Source organism: Dendrobates tinctorius, unplaced genomic scaffold (assembly GCF_039654945.1).
Source record: "Dendrobates tinctorius isolate UK_male_01 unplaced genomic scaffold, ASM3965494v1 ptg000377l, whole genome shotgun sequence".
Lineage (NCBI taxonomy): Eukaryota > Metazoa > Chordata > Amphibia > Anura > Dendrobatidae > Dendrobates > Dendrobates tinctorius.
Window position 1 is genome coordinate 1,257,749 of NW_027362043.1, and position 18,340 is coordinate 1,276,088.

At 39.6% G+C, this 18,340-nt stretch overlaps 1 protein-coding gene across 1 annotated transcript in view; it reads left to right on the plus strand.

The window, feature by feature from the left end:
- Positions 1-18,340, plus strand: part of PTPRS (protein tyrosine phosphatase receptor type S) — a 567,518-nt gene that overhangs the window by 495,447 nt on the left and 53,731 nt on the right. Inside the window, exons 26-27 of the mRNA XM_073563025.1 lie at positions 2,414-2,533; positions 2,728-2,882. Coding sequence (XP_073419126.1) covers positions 2,414-2,533; positions 2,728-2,882 — 275 coding nt within the window. The remainder of the gene's footprint in view (positions 1-2,413; positions 2,534-2,727; positions 2,883-18,340) is intronic.

Sequence of the window (18,340 nt, forward strand, 5' to 3'; positions counted from 1 at the left end):
CAGTGCTTCAGCATTGCTAGAAATAGCAAAAATCTCCTACCATGAGCCGGCATTCACAATAGGGTTATGATGTCAAGCACGGGGGTCTGCTGTTATGACAATCCATTGACTCCCCTCGATCATGTGACAGGGGTGCCAATGGGTGGGAATTGTGACGCGTTTCCGGCCGGCACGTGTTAAATGCTGCTGTCAATGATGGTGGATCCGAGATTGTTGGAGACACTTTATGGGTAATTAAATCTGCTGATGACGTAAATATACGTCATTGGTCGTGAAGGGTTTAAAGGGGTATTCTCAAGTTCTTAAATGAGTTTAATTAGTTAGCTTGAAAATGGGAAAGTGTGCAATTGAGTGGCATTTTCTATTTGCTGTCATTTTCCTTCAATAAGAGATTTTATGTTCTTTAGGGCAGAGCTCATTTCCATGGAGCCTGGCTTCTGTAGAGTTAAGTTTTGTGCTCAGTTGCTACATTCCAGGAGAGGGGTTAACTCTTAACATACCTGACACCTCTCCATCCCATTTGCACACCTCCCTGCCTTTTACTGGCTTGCAATAGAGCAGGTCTTACCACAGCTCTCTTGCTGCCTATAGTGATGTGTTTGTTCAATTGCCCTGTAATCTCTTTTAAATATGGTGATGGCAGCATAGGCGTAGGACAGACTATTGATGGCTTAATGTGTTACAGCAGAAGTTGTACACTCTAGCGCCATCAGAAACTTTCCCTTTCAATTAAAGGACTTTATTCTGGGTGTGTGTGGTTTTATACAATATGACTATGGGGTTAGTAATGCCTCTCCATTACTAACGTTTGGGCTTGATGTCACCTGACAATACAAATGTGACATCAACCCTCCCCCCAGCTATTACCCCACTTGCTGCCACATCAGAGCAAGTGGGAAGAGCGAGACTAAGTGCCAGAATTTGTATATCTTATAGATACACCTTTTCTGGGGTGGCTGAGAGCTGATGTTTTTAGCCTGGGGGGCCAATATCCATGGTCCCTTCCTAGGCTATTAAAATCAGTTCGCAACTGTCTGCCTAGACTTTGCTGGTTATTAATTATAGGGGGACCATACATAATTTTTGTGGGGTCCCCTATTTTAATAGCCAGTAAAGGCTAAGTATACATCTGTGAGCTGATATTAATAGCTTGGGAAGCTCCATGGGTATTACCCCTTTCCCTGGCTATAAACATCTGCCCCCAGCTGTTGGTTTTCCTTCTGCTGTTTAAGAAAATTATCAGAAGCCCATGCCATTTTTTCTGAAAAATAATCTTTTAATGATTAAATACATTGTAAGATGGCCGCTGGAGAGGTCTTTGAGGGGATATATGGATCATCGCGATTGGTATCTTCGGTGATGTGAGCTCAGAAAGCATGCTCATGGCCATGGATTGGCAGATAAAATAGAGACTGAGTGTTTCATTCAGTGTCTGGGTCTGGAGATGTGTGGCGTTCCTGTGTGTTGGTCTGTGCTAAGGCATAAAGAATCGGACACAATCCTGAGTGAGCAGACCAGCAATATTGTATGGACTTTTAACTTTTTGTTTTCCCTTTGTGCTGGAAAAGGCTGTTCTTTTGTTTGGATTCCTGAGCGGTTTATGAAGTTCTAATAAACCTGACTGGACATTTTAATGAAACCGCTTGCTGTGCCTACCTCAACCGCAGCTCAGTGAGTTCAAACCACCACAACATGTACAGTAAACTACACACACAGTACTAATTGTATATATGACTGACATCTCTATATCTATCTATTCTATGTGTATACACTGTGTGTAATCCATCTCTTCTTTCCTGTCGGGTCCCTCTGTGATTTTACTGTACGCGGCTGTTGAATTGCCGACTTTTCAATGGACCGGTGTGTAAAAACTGGACGGCACGCGCATTCTGTGCAATTTTTTTTCTTGCACCCATTGAGTTCTATTGCGGGATGCGATCCGATTTCTGATTACAATCGCAGCCTGCTGTAATTTTTTTTCCAGTCTGCCCGTGATCTGATCCGAGCTGGAAAAAAATTGCAGTTGACCATATATAATGATAGAATAACATTGGTCCGAATGGAATCTGATTTTTAATTGGATTGCATTCTTCCGATTTCATCGCAAGTGAGAATGAGCCCTTTATACAGAGGGCCAGTGCAAAGAATCTTATATCATGTGGTATAAACTTCTATATTATTTTATAAGAAGTAAAATAAACATAACGGGAAAACAACAATGGTTGGAGAGTATGACAAGTTGCATAGTTAGATGGGTAACGGTATATTGTATGATACAACACATCTAATGGTAATGTCAAGGAATAAATTCAATTGGTATTGCATTAGAAAACTGCTGCTTTATTTTTATTCCAATACATTGGAACACCATTTCTCTGAATATTGAGTCTCATAAATGTGTTTTTTCTTACAGGTGAAATGTGACCAGTATTGGCCTAGTAGAGGTGCAGATACATATGGAATGATACAAGTGACACTCCTAGATACGATTGAACTAGCGACTTTCTGTGTGCGGACATTTTCTCTACATAAAGTAAGTTACACAATAGACTGTGGAGAAAATAAAGAGACCTCCACAGACTTTGCATCACAAGGACTTTGAGTATATATTAGTCAGACTGTGACTTTTTCTCTCAGTTTAAACTATAAGGATGAATGAGTCTCAGCCGTTCATTGACTTGTGCGACATGCTTTCCTTCAGTCTCATTGTCTTGTCTCTGGTTACAGAATGGTTCCAGTGAGAAGAGAGAAGTACGACAATTCCAGTTTACTGCCTGGCCAGATCATGGAGTTCCTGAGTACCCGACTCCATTCCTGGCATTCCTCAGAAGAGTAAAGACTTGTAACCCTCCTGATGCCGGACCTATTGTTGTACACTGCAGGTATAGGCAATGTTTTACAAGAATCTAAGACAACTGTGATTCTAATATTCACAAATACTCTATATTATAAGGAGAAAATAGAGTCAAAAATATACCAAAAAATGCAAAAAGTTATTGTAGAACATATTTTAAATGTTTGCATTTTTTGGTATATTTTTGACTCTATTTTCTCCTTATAATGTATTGATTAATGAGTCGCCATTTACATGGGTATATGTTAATCTGTTACTGGTAATTTTTTATAGATCCACAAATACTGATAGCAAGTATGATGATCACCTTTAGCTAAACTCCAGTCAGTACTTTAAAATCACTATAAAGTCAGAGACCTCAAGTAATACAGATTATTAAATAGCATTAAAACAGTTATTTCTCCATTTTCATCCTTCTCCATCCTCAGTACACAAATAAGATGTATTTTTGGGGTTTGCTTCCATTTACCGACTGCCGAACCGATACAACTGCCTATTTCTAAGCTTTTACTGATCGGCAGTCATTTACAAGCCTGTTTACATAGACCAAAGCAAACAATGTGCACTGAGTAAGCTATAGTATATCATTCAGTGCACATAGGATGCCATAGTTTGACAATATGAGTCCTGATCGCACAGAACGATGCACCAGCGAGAATGGTGATCCTTTATGCTGCATAAAAGATCATTTCACCCGATGAACGAGCAAAACGTTCGTTCATCAGGTGATCGGCAGACATTTTATGCGGCCAGATAATCTTGAAATAAGTTTTTTTAACAAACGCTTGTTCATAATTATCTTGTAGTGTACCTGCCCCCAACAAAGGGCTGATTTTTCCAGAGAAAATGTACTGGTAATGAAGTATTAAATGCAGCCATTCCTATAAATGTTTGTGTGTCTATAGATCCCCATTGTCACACCCGCTCATTGGAATCATCCCACACTTTTATACTTCCATTATAAATGCAGTTCACACAGTAAAAAGATTATATTTATTGTTAATAAATAGTGATGAGCGAATAGTGAAATATTCAGATCCGGGAAAATCGCCACAAATAATTTCTAATATCCGTGTATTCGTACCGAATAACGAATCCAATGCAAGTCAATGGGAAAGCCGAAAATATTTCTGCTGGACCCAACAAACAGGTGTTGGGGCATGAGAAAAAAGCTGAAATGGATGGGAACGAGCTAAAGCTAAATGGGAACAGCATGGAGAAGATGCCTGCATGCCTTTCTGACTCACATATGGTATCTGGGAACAATGTTGTCAGACTATTGTGCCGGTTTTACGGATTTTTAAAAAGACCTACCAAACCAAAGCAGAAATTTTTTACATTGAAAAATGCTAAGAAACATTATTTTCTTCATAATTACATGTATATAATGCAAAATAAAAAGAATTATACCTCCCCTTTAGCATATGTTCACACAGAGCATTTTGGCTTTAGTTTTAACTTTAACATTTGTGAGGACTCTAACTCCTACTTTTGGGAGGACACTCCCTCATGCCAAACAGCCATCCCTTTACAATTCTATTTCAAACATGCCCATTTGAATTTTGGGCTTTGCCTGCCACCACCACCATGTCCACCGCCATGTCATTATGCAGCCTTCGCTGACAATTAGCAGAGTGCCAGCCGGTGCCATGAAACCTGAGTTTGGTAAGTGCCCTCAGGTGGCCCTGTATCATACCTTTACGAGAGCTTTCACTCCTACATTCGGGAAATCCTTCCCTTATGCCAAATAGTTAGCCAGTTAGTGGAATACATATTCCCCATCCCTTTACAATTCCATTTCAAACATACCCATTTGAATTTTGGGCTTTGCCCGCCACCACCACCATGTCGACCACCATGTCATAGAGAATAGAGAAAGCGGGGGTATTCTCTCGGCCTAGTTTCAGCTTGGGTCTTTCTTCATCTTTTGGGTAAGAGGCATCTTCCTATCAGTATGCACTTATTAGCAGTTACACTTGGCTTATAGACCTTGATTATGGTAGCAGACACATGTGGAGGTGCCTCTTTTTTACCCATTCATAGGTTCTTGGATTTTGTATGAGTTGATGGAATGACCTATGGCTGTTACTTAGTTTGTCTCTTTGTCTTGCCTCTTACAGTTGAAACCAGATGTTTACATACACTATATAAAAAGACACATATGCATGTTTTTCTCAATATCTGACATGAAATCAGAATAAACCTTTCCTGTTTTAGGTCTATTAGATTACCATAATTATTAATATTTGTAAAATTCCAGAATAATAAGAGAGAGAATGTTTTAAGGCATTTTTATTACTTACTGCAAAGTCAACATTTTACATACATTTCATTAATATTTGGTACCATTGTCATTAAATTGAATGACTTAGGTTAAACATTTGGGATATCCTTCCACAAGCTTTTCACAATAGTTGTACGGAATTTGGGCCCATTCCTCTTGACAAAACTGGTGTAACTGATCCAGGTTTGTAGGTCGCCTTGCTTGCACCTGCCTTTTCAGTTTTGCCCATACATTTTCAATAGGATTGAGATCAGGGCTTTGTGATGGCCACTCCAAATTATTGACTTTGTTATCCTTAAGCCACTTTGTTACCATTTTGGCAGTATGCTTAAGATCATTGTCTATTTGGAAGACCTATTACCTACCAAGCTTTAACTTCCTGGCTGATGCCTTGAGATGTTGCTTCAGTATTTAAAAAGGACAGCCGACAGCACATACAGGATTATTCAGGAGATGCACGCTTCCAGTCCAGAGACCAAAATGGACATAAAAATTCTGAACAAATAATGTAAAGGAGCAGTATCCATTCCGGGTGAAAGATTACTTACAAAAGTTTATTCTGCCATTGAAGAAACATACAACGTTTCGACCAAAACATGGTCTTTTTCAAGTATAACAAACAGCAAATATGGCGGCTTTATATAATGTGAATAAACCAATCAATGACAAAGAACCGCCCTCATAAAACAATCACAAAAAAATATACAAATATGCATATAAATGTCAATCACAGAATCATAAGTATAAATATCACATTTTATAATAGGACATATATAAAAACAATACACTACAAGACAAACGGACTCATATAAACAACATTATTCCAAGCCACACATGTATATGTACCAATCAAATAATGGCATCAGGATCCCCATGGTGATCTGTCGACCAATCACCAACATTCTAACACATGATAAGGTCAAATGATCCAAATGACCAATGTATACAAGTTGTAAAACTAGCGCCAAAACCATCAGCCTATCAAAAGCAACTTTACTACTGCTGCTCACCTGGAAGCGCTATCTTGCGCACCAAGATCTCTCTCCCCCAATCTTGGCAGCGACAGCACAAATCCCCAGAGTAAATGACCTCACGGGGTGAAATCTCGCGATAACTTGAAAAATCTTGCGTTAACTTGAAAAATCTCGGCCCAAACGCATGCGCAATGGTGCTATGCTAAAGACTGTTCATTGGAGCCTCCATTGAAAGCGCAAAGAGCGCACGCGCTATAGCTACACCGCGGGCAAAGTAAATAATACCATAATGTCATGTGACCGCTACATCTCACCAGGATAAATCACACCTTATGAAAAACCACGGTAGTTATTAAACCCAACAGGAGCGCATACACAATAGCTCCACTAGGGTGACCTATACCAAAAAACCCTCGCATAATAACAGCAGAGTAGACAAAAACAATCGCTGTCATAAAAGAAGCAGTCACATGAAAAAAATTATGTGACCCCAGCAAAACCTAGCATTTAATATTCGAAAAATTATATAGTAGCCAACATATGGCAGTACATAAGCCGATTTAAAATGGAGCATATGACCAGGATCCAATTGCTAACACTATGACAGTAGATAAAAAAAAAAAAAAATCAACACTATGACAACAGGTCAACCCACATAGATAGAGCACATACACCACACTTCCTATATAAATCATCTGCCAGCACCAATAAGTGAAATTATAAGCCGAAATAGAAAACTTTAATCAAAACATAAAAAAATGTATAACAAAACACAGAAAGACAAGAGGGCATGGGGATCGATAGACAAAACAATCAATAACATGTGACGAAGTATATGTGAACTTCAGGACTATTCAGTCCCCATGTCCTCAGGTCACTCCAAACACCAATCCTAAAAGAACAAGAAAAACAAAACAGAATTAAAAAACACATATATTCACAAAAATGTAAGAAAATGCCATCAAGAACTCAGTAGGTTATTTCATACAAATCTGTAAATTATATTCAAGATTAAGGCCTTTCGGCTGTAGCGTTTCTAAAGTTGAAATCCACTTTAATTCCTTTTTTTTTCAACAATTTGATCCTATCACCACCTCGTCTTGACATCGGGACCCCATCTATCACCCTAAATCTCAACTGATTGATGGAATGTCCACACTCGATAAAATGCTTTGGTATTGGTAACTCTAGGAGTTTAGTCCTAATAGTACTTTTGTGTTTGCTTGGGTTAATGTATGTGGGTGAGACCACTATGGAAATACGGGCACGGAGTAGCAAACACAAAAGTGCTATTAGGACTAAACTCCTAGAGTTACCAATACCAAAGCATTTTATCGAGTGTAGACATTCCATCAATCAGTTGAGATTTAGGGTGATAGATGGGGTCCCGATGTCAAGACGAGGTGGTGATAGGATCAAATTGTTGAAAAAAAAGGAATTAAAGTGGATTTCAACTTTAGAAACACTACAGACGAAAGGTCTTAATCTTGAATATAATTTACAGATTTGTATGAAATAACCCACTGAGTTCTTGACGGCATTTTCTTTCATTTTTGTGAATATATGTGTTTTTTAAGTGTTTTGTTTTTCTTGTTCTTTTAGGATTGGTGTTTGGAGTGACTTGAGGACATGGGGACTGAATAGTCCTGAAGTTCACATATACTTCGTCACATGTTATTGATTGTTTTGTCTATGGATCCCCATGCCCTCTTGTCTTTCTATGTTTTGTTATACTTTTTTATGTTTTGATTAAAGTTTTCTATTTCAGCTTATAATTTCACTTATTGGTGCTGGTAGATGATTTATATAGGAAGTATGGTGTATGTGCTCTATCTATATGGGTTGACCTGTTGTCATAGTAATGATTTTTATTTTTTAAAAAAATTTTTTGATCTACTGTCATAGTGTTAGCAATTGGATCCTGGTCATATGCTCCATTTTAAATGGGCTTATGTACTGCCATATGTTGGCTACTATATAATTTTTCGGATATTAAATGCTAGGTTTTGCTGGGGTCACATAATTTTTTTCATGTGACTGCTTCTTTTATGACAGCGATCGTTTTTGTCTACTCTGCTGTTATTATGCGGGGGTTTTTTGGTATAGGTCACCCTTTTGGATCTATTGTGTATGCGCTCCTGTATGCGCTCCTGTTGGGTTTAATAACTACGGCTGTTTTTCATAAGGCGCTATTTATCCTGGTGAGATGTAGCGGTCACATGACATTATGGTATTATTTACTTTGCCCGCGGTGTAGCTATAGTGCGTGCGCTCTTTGCGCTTTCAGTGGAGGCTCCAATGAACAGTCTTTAGCATAGCACCATTGCGCATGCGTTTGAGCCGAGATTTTTCAAGTTAACGCAAGATTTTTCAAGTTATTGCGAGATTTCGCCCCGAGAGGTCATTTACTCTGGAGATTTGTGCTGCCGCTGCTAAGATTTGGGGAGAGAGATCTTGGTGCGCAAGATAGCGCTTCCAGGTGAGCAGCAGTAGTAAAGTTGCTTTTGATAGGCTGACGGTTTTGGCGCTAGTTTTACAACTTGAGTACATTGGTCATTTGACCTTATGTGTTATAACGTTGGTGATTGGTAGAAAGATCACCATGGGGATCCTGATGCCATTATTTGTTTGGTACATATACATGTGTGGCTTGGACTAATGTTGTTTATATGTGTCCGTTTGTATTGTAGCGTATTGTTTTTGTGTATGTCCTATTATAAAATGTGATATTTCTACTTATGATTCTGTGATTGACATTTATATGCATATTTGTATATTTTTTTGTGATTGTCTTATGAGGGCGGTCCTTTGTCATTGATTGGTTTATTCACATTATATAAAGCCGCCATATTTGCTGTTTGTTATACTTGAAAAAGACCATGTTTTGGTCGAAACGTTGTATGTTTCTTCAATGGCAGAATAAACTTTTGTAAGTAATCTTTCACCTGGAATGGATGCTGCTCCCTTACATTATTTGTTGCTTCAGTATTTGTCACGAAAAGGGGGATGACCTTTGGCCACACATAGCTATCACATGTGCAGGGGGGCTTATTTAGTTATCCTACCACTGCCACAATGTGATGAAAACAGCAAGCTAGTCTTGACCTATCAATTTACCGCAGGGTCTTATTGTAGTTTTATCCCACTGCTGCCAACAATGTGTTATAAAATGCAGGGATTTATGTATATCCCACTTTCTAGTTCCGCTTTGGAACTTGCAGCTCTCCGGCACCTCCCTTACCCTCAGGTCAGTCAGGAAACTGCACCTAGGATATTTGGTCACCGGATGGGCCGCTTGTTGTGCACTGGCTATTAGGCATGCTGCAGCGAGCGAATATAAATGCTCTGACCGCAGCCACACAATCAGCTTATAAAACCCATTCCGTCACTGCCAGCACTACCCACCTAGCCCAGAACACGCTTCGCCGCCACCAGCTCCTATTTCTATATTAGTATTCAAATTAATAAGGAGGGTCCGAAGCCAACCTGAATTAGTAGCGTAATCAACTTCAGGCACGTGAAGCTTCGGTATAGAACATGGAGACAAACTAGTAATTTTATATTTTACTCCCAAGAAGGTAGGCAGTGTTTACAGAAGGTATAAAAAGATTTTAAAATATGAGACAATTAAAAGTATGTACAAAGAAATTACAAATAAAACAGGGTTAAAGAAGAAAAACACTCACATGTGCTTAGATCATTCTAGGCTAACCAGGCTGGGGGAGGGGCGACACATCAAAATGCATGGAGGGTCTTGATGCAACAGCGTCCAGGCAGCAACTGTAGGGTGGGCTTAGTTGCAGCAACTTATACTTCTGGGCTTGTGACATCACTAAAGAGGCTGGTTTACCTGCACCCACCCCTAGCTGCCAAGGTGCACATTTTGGTAAGAAAACTTATAACAATCATAACTTGGCTTGAGAACCTAGCAGAATAACAGCAGACCCATCACTCATCTGGGCTTGAAATTACCTTACTTATGACACCAAACACTGGCTGTCTATTCAGCTCTGTTCAGGAGAAATCCATTTCTCGGGTTCTTTTAGTGCTATAGTTTAGCAAAAAACACTGTAGCGAAGCTCGTCCAAATATGTATCCGTCATATTTCTATCATAAACTCATGTCACAATATGACCAAATGATTGGATTCTAATTGTAGGCTATGAGAGAGCCACGCACATGGGGGAAGACAAAGGAAGTTCTCTCTGCTAATTAAGACATTCCTGAGGGAGGAGGGGGAACAGGAAGGAGTGAGTGAGCTGTAGTTTCATGTTACAGACTGTGAGTAAGAAAAATTTTGCAGCTGCTGGCAGGCTGGCTGGGGGGAGCATGAGTCTGCAGCTGGGAAGGTAGCAGAAAGTTCTAGAAAAGTGTAGAGAATGGAAGATTCCAGAAGATTTGCTAATAAGGGAAATCATAACTCATATTCACATTATCATGACAGTATTGCCATATAATCTTTTCTCATGATGCCTTGTATTTTGTGAAGTGCACTAGTCCCTCCTGCAGCAAAACAACCCCACAAAATGATGCTTCCACCCCCGTGTTTCACAGTTGGGATGGTGTTCTTGGGCTTCCAAGCTTCTCCTTTTTTCTTCCAAATGTAACAATGGTAATTATGCACAAAATCTTCAATTTTAGTTTAATCAGAACACAGGTCATGTCTCCAAAAATTAAGGTCTTTGTTCCTGTGTGCATTTGCAAACATTAATCTGTCTTTTTTATGTTTCTTTTGGAGTAGTGGTTTCTTCCTGGCAGAGTGGTCTTTCAGCCCATGTTGATACAGTACTCGTTTCACTGTATATGCTGACACAATCTTACCAGCTTCCGCCATCATCTTTACAAGGTCTTTTGCTTTTGTCCTTGAGTTGTTCTGTACATGTTGGACCAAAGCACGTTCGTCTCAGGGGCACAGAACCATTCTCCTTCCTGAGCGGTATTATGTCTGGGAATGTCTTGTTTGTACTTGCGTATAATTGTTTGACAGATGAACAAGGCACCTTCAGGTATCTTGAAATTGTATCCAAGGATGAGCCAAACTTGTGCAAGTCCACAATTCTTTTCCTAATATCTTGGCTGATTTCTTTAGACTTTCCCATGATACTACACAAAGAAGCAGTGTGTTTCAGGTGTGCATTGAAATACATACACATGTCTATCTCTAATTAACTCAGATGTTGAAAAAAAACCTTCAGAAGCTTCTGAACACATGACATTATCATATGGGCAGTCACAGATATGTCTGATTACACTAGGCAATTAATTTTCAAAAGTTGTCTGGTTCAGAAATCAAATTAGCCATTTCTTAATGATTTTGATGTGCTGAATTCAAATATGACAAGGAAAACTGTTATTTAGCTCTAGTTTCCATGAAATCGAAGAGTTTTCGTTTTACTGTTACGTAAATTAATAAATAATTATAACATGTAGTTATAGTTATTACCTCTACAGATGTAAAACTGCACATGTATTTTCAAACAAATTTTATTAGAAGTATTCAGAGGAAACTCAAGTGTATTTAAATCTACTATATAATTAATTCATATGTCTAAGCACTTTGAACAATTTTAATTTTAACTATTAATATACGTTATTGCACAGTACGAAATATGTCCTTAGTCACTGTATACACGGCTCCTTTTTACTTGTCTCTTGTTTTCAAGCATTGGATTATCTCTGGTGATTGTCTGCAAGCATCGAAGGGTTCCAATTACCCTGATATCTTTTTTCCATAGTCTCAATTTCCTGGTTAAATCGCTCACTGTGCTCATCACTCGCTGCTCCGCAATTTGGTGCAAAGAAGTCTAGATGCGAATGCAAGAGATGAATCTTTAATGACGCGTTGCATCCAAGATTATGATACGCCTGGAGAAGATTTTCCACCAGCTCTTTATAGTTGTCTGACTTAGTGTTTCCAAGGAAATTTGTTACCACTAACTGGAATGCTACCCATGCAGCCTTTTCCTTGCCCCGCATTAACCAGTGAAACTCCTCATATTGCAGAAGCACATGAATCTGAGGACCAATGAAGACTCCTTCCTTTATCTTTCCTTCACTTAACCTTGAAAATTTACAAATGAGATACTTGAATGCTTCTGCATTTTTGTTCTTTGCCTTTACGAAGTTCTTCATGAGACCCAACTTGATACGCAATGGAGGTAACTGAATTTTCTCTGGTTCGACAAGTGCTGGATGAAGAACATTTTTAGTCCCCGGCTGCAGTGCATTTCTGAGGGGCCAGTCTTTTTTCTTATAGTGTTCTTGTCTTGCTCGACTGTCCCATTCACATAGGAAACAACAGTACTTGTGAATTGTTCTGAATGAGCTACTGGGCGTATTGCAGATGGAATATTTGTGTACTGTATAGTCCACTTCTTTTTCTTAGAAATTCCTTTCCCAATTGGAGGCACCATGCAGAAGTAACAATTGGTAGTATGGTCAGTTGGCTTTCTCCATACCATTGGCCCTGCAAAAAGGCATTGATTGTCTTTTCCCGTTCAACCACTGTGTGAGGTGTGATGAACTTCGATTACAGCATGTATGTGGAGCCCAACTCTTGTCCTGATCTCCTATTTTGCAGCCAAAATACAGGTTGTAGGCTTCCTTAACCATATAAGTCAAGTTTTGTTTTTGTGACTCAAAATTCACCTCACCACAGATATAGCAGAAATTATCTGCTTTATTAATGCAAGTCCGAGGCATCACTGAATAGCTGAATGATGATATCAGTCGACCGCTGAAATTACTGTGTAACTGATAGATGGAGAACATGCACCTTTTATAGAGTTGTGTGATGCAAGTTTAATTATTATTGCATCATCTTTCTTTCTTTGACATCTATCATTGGTCATTTAGAGTTGATGAAATACTGATTACTCAATTCATTAGTCATTTTGTAGATGATGCAATATTGATGAAGCAATCCATTAGACAGTAGAATGGTGCAAAACTGATGACGCAAGGCTGATGATGTATTCCTTGCCTTGTGTTGTATCAAAGGCTATGAGAAATATCGACACACCCTTATATCATAAAAACTAGAGCCAATTTCAAAATGTAAGCATCATTTTCATTTTCAGCACCCCAAAATTAGTTAAGCTGAGCTGTTTTCATTTCTGAACCAATTTTGCTGTTGACTAGTGTTATTTATCATTAGATCCAAAGCTGGCTAGAGCCTTCATCACAGAAGGCCGCTGGCACAAATGTGACCCCGCTTGGAGTACTGCTGTCATACAGAGACCCATAGAGATATGTATCCTCTCAAGGAGGACATTAGTGAGTGTCTGGCAATCAGAGCATGGGTTTCCCTCTGCAGAGAAGGGTGTGTATTAGCCATGTGCCAGTTTGTCAGTTCAGCTTTGATCGCAGGATACCAGTGCTTGTCACCAAACTATGCCCCTTATTAAAAGAAATGATACTTCAGTGATGAAAGGGCATCAGCACAGAGCTACAGTGGGGAAAAAAAGTATTTAGTCAGTCAGCAATAGTGCAAGTTCCACCACTTAAAAAGATGAGAGGCGTCTGTAATTTACATCATAGGTAGACCTCAACTATGGGAGACAAACTGAGAAAAAAAAATCCAGAAAATCACATTGTCTGTTTTTTTTTCATTTTATTTGCATATTATGGTGGAAAATAAGTATTTGGTCAGAAACAAGCAATCAAGATTTCTGGCTCTCACAGACCTGTAACTTCTTCTTTAAGAGTCTCCTCTTTCCTCCACTCATTACCTGTAGTAATGGCACCTGTTTAAACTTGTTATCAGTATAAAAAGACACCTGTGCACACCCTCAAACAGTCTGACTCCAAACTCCACTATGGTGAAGACCAAAGAGCTGTCAAAGGACACCAGAAACAAAATTGTAGCCCTGCACCAGGCTGGGAAGACTGAATCTGCAATAGCCAACCAGCTTGGAGTGAAGAAATCAACTGTGGGAGCAATAATTAGAAAATGGAAGACATACAAGACCACTGATAATCTCCCTCGATCTGGTGCTCCACGCAAAATCCCACCCCGTGGGGTCAGAATGATCACAAGAACGGTGAGCAAAAATCCCAGAACCACGCGGGGGGACCTAGTGAATGAACTGCAGAGAGCTGGGACCAATGTAACAAGGCCTACCATAAGTAACACACTACGCCACCATGGACTCAGATCCTGCAGTGCCAGACGTGTCCCACTGCTTAAGCCTGTACATGTCTGGGCCCGTCTGAAGTTTGCTAGAGAGCATTTGGATGATCCAGAGGAGTTTTGGGAGAATGTCCTATGGTCTGATGAAACCAAACTGGAACTGTTTGGTAGAAACACAACTTGTCGTGTTTGGAGGAAAAAGAATACTGAGTTGCATCCATCAAACACCATACCTACTGTAAAGCATGGTGGTGGAAACATCATGCTTTGGGGCTGTTTCTCTGCAAAGTGGCCAGGACGACTGATCCGGGTACATGAAAGAATGAATGGGGCCATGTATCGTGAGATTTTGAGTGCAAACCTCCTTCCATCAGCAAGGGCATTGAATATGAAACGTGGCTGGGTCTTTCAACATGACAATGATCCAAAGCACACCGCCAGGGCAACGAAGGAGTGGCTTCGTAAGAAGCATTTCAAGGTCCTGGAGTGGCCTAGCCAGTCTCCAGATCTCAACCCTATAGAAAACCTTTGGAGGGAGTTGAAAGTCCGTGTTGCCAAGCGAAAAGCCAAAAACATCACTGCTCTAGAGGAGATCTGCATGGAGGAATGGGCCAACATACCAACAACAGTGTGTGGCAACCTTGTGAAGACTTACAGAAAACGTTTGACCTCTGTCATTGCCAACAAAGGATATATCACAAAGTATTGAGATGAAATTTTGTTTCTGACCAAATACTTATTTTCCACCATAATATGCAAATAAAATGAAAAAAAAACCAGACAATGTGATTTTCTGGATTTTTTTTTCTCAGTTTGTCTCCCATAGTTGAGGTCTACCTATGATGTAAATTACAGACGCCTCTCATCTTTTTAAGTGGTGGAACTTGCACTATTGCTGACTGACTAAATACTTTTTTTCCCCACTGTATATTAGATGGAGACCCTTCCATATATAGCCAGTTACTTTTTACACCTCACAGCCATCTAGGGACTAGGTATAACTTCACCCTAATTAAAGGCCTCTCCATTAGCCACTACAGTTCATTTGTTTCTGAGCAGTTGTACTAATAAGTGCTCAGTGTGAACAAGGGAAGAAAGTAATAAAAAAAATTAGTTATCATTGACCATCATTTTTAATAACATAAAAATAAATGTAAATGCCACTCACAGTGACATTAGCACAAAGCATCACTGTTTAGGCCTGTTTCACATTTCCGTTTTTTGTCATCAGTCAAAATCCGCCAATTTGTGAAAAAAACGGATCCGCCAAAAAAGGGGCGGATCCATTTTTTTCCCCCATAGACTTACATTAGTGGCAGATCTTCACTGACAGTCGTCCATCCCACCTGTTTTTGAACGGATCCGCCAAGATTTTAGCGTCTCCCAGGCGGATGAGACGGACCCTGCAACATTTTTTTCTTTGACGGTCCGCTATTTTGATGTGCGCATGCCCGGAAGCTTTACTCCGGGAAGCATTTTAACCATTAAATCGGCGAAAATTCTCTCTCTCTCTCTCTGTCTCTCTTTAAATTTCCAGCACATTCCATCTTCGCCGGATCCTCCCTCCTCTTCCGGACCGCGATCACTTTAAATTTCCAGCACATTTCATCCTCGCCGGATCCGACCAAATTAGCGGCCGCTGACATCCGTATGTCACATGCCAGTGGCGGATCCGATACTTTTCGTTTTTGGCGGATGTCAGCTGTCCGCCATCAACGGAAGTGTGAAACAGACCTTAGCAGTGTGGGCTACGCTCACCAACAGTCCGTTGAGCTCTGCTAGGAAATACAGGGTACACTATAGAGTTTCTGAATTTTTAATACATACAGAAATTAGTCTTACCCCAAAATAATGCATACAGTGGCTTGCAAAAGTATTCACCCCTTGGCATTTTCATGTTTTTCTACCTCACACCCTGTAATTTCACTGTTTGTTTCTGAGGGTTTGCATCAGTTCATGTAAAGAACATGCCTACAGCTGTGATAATTTGGTTTTCTGTTTATTATGAAGCAAACAAGAAACAGGACAAAATTACAGAAAATGTAATTGTGCATAGCTATTCCCTCACATAAAGCCAGTATTTTGTAGAGCCTCCTTTTGCGGCAATTACAGCTTCAAGTCGTTTTGGATAAGTCTCTATGAACTTTCCACATCTTGCCACTGGGATTTTTGAGGATTCCTCAAGTCAAAACTGCTCCAGCTCCTTCAAGTTAGATGGCTCCTCTGCTGAACAGCAATCTTCCAGTCTGACCACAGATTCTCAGTTGGATTAAGGTCTTGGTTTTGACTGGGCCACTCCAAAACAATTACACAATTCCCCTTAAACCACTCGAATGTTGTTTTAGCAGTATTCTTCGAATCATTGTCTTGTTGGAAGGTGAATCTCCATCCTGATCTCAAATCACTGACAGACTGAAACAGGTTTTGCTCAAAAATATCCCTGTGTGTCGAACCATCCCTCCTCCATACATTTGGGGAGTCTCGCACATGTTTTTTGGAAACCTCAAAATGAGCCTTACAATTTTTGTGTGTAAGTTAAGGCTTTTTTCTGTACATTCTTCCAAAAAAGGCTTCCTCTATGGAGTGTACGGCTTATTGTGGTCATATGGACATATACTACAGTCATATACATGGGAACGCTGTAGCTCCTTTAGAGTTACTTTTAAATTTGTGCTGCCTCTCTGCTTAATGCCCGCCCTGCCCGGGCTGAGAGTATTGGTGGGCGGCTTACTCATGGCAGGTTTGTTGTGGTACCTTGTTATTTCCATTTAATAATAATGAATTTGATGGTGTTCCTGGGGACCATCAGGCATTGGAATAGTTTCTTTATAACCCAACCCTCACTTGTACTTCTCAACAACTTTGCCCCTGACTTGTTTGGAGAGCTCCTTGGTCTTCATGGTGTTGTTTGGTTAGGGGTGCCTCTTGCTTAATGGTGTTGCACCCTTTGTGGCCATTCAGAAAAGGTGTGTAAATACTGACAGATCATGTGACACTTAGATTGCTCTCAGGTGGACTTCCTTTCACTAAGCATGTGACTTATGAAGGTAGTTGCTTGCACCACTAATTTTTAAGGTTTCATAGCAAAAGGGATAAATAAACATGCATATGCCAATATTTAGTTTTTTATCCCATAAAGTTAATTCATGCCTATATTCTCATTTTACTTCAGCAAGTTAGACTATTTATTGTACTTGCATCACACACAAATTGGATCCCAAAATAGTAAAACAGTTTGTAATGTAACAAAATACAGTGGGAAAAATAAGTATTTGATACACTGCTGATTTTGCACATTTTCCCACCTACAAAGAATGGCAAGGTCTGTAATTTTTGTCGTAGGTACACTTCATCTGTGAAGGACAGAATCTAAAAATAAAAGCCAGAAAATCACATTGTATGATTTTTACATAATTAAATTGCATTTTATTGCATGAAATAAGTATTTGATGACCTGCGAACCAGATTGCACTATTAGAGAGAGTGCACTGCCATGCGCGGAGACCGATTATTAATATATTCATTCTGTGCACATAGAATTGTTGTCAGCAGCATGTGTCACATGTATACAGGCTGATATGCTGCTGAAAACAACTTCTAAGCATGAGCTTTCAAACCCAGTAAATTACTGTTTTGTTTGTTCGTCGGGTGATTGGCAGTCTGTTTAACGTGGCTGATAATCTGAAAATAAGTGTAGCGGGAAGGTTCCTGGTTATAAACCAGTGTGAATACAGCTCAGATACTGCTACTGTACATTACAGTGATTAGGTAATACAACAATACTGTAATGGATAATAACGTCATACCCGTCCCTGAATAACACCATAACTGTAATAAATAACACCAACATGACTAAATAACTGTCCACTAAATACTACTGCTGAATAAAAAATACAATATAGCAATCCCAACCACCCAACATTAACCTATTCACCCCGTAGCCTGTTTTCACCTTGTGATCAGGCCAATTTTTTCAATAACTTTGTAACACTTCAATGGATCCCACAGATTCTGTGATTATTTTGGGGGGGACATATTGTACTTTGTGATAGTGGTAAAATGTCTTTGATATGACTTATGTTTATTTGTGAAAAAAT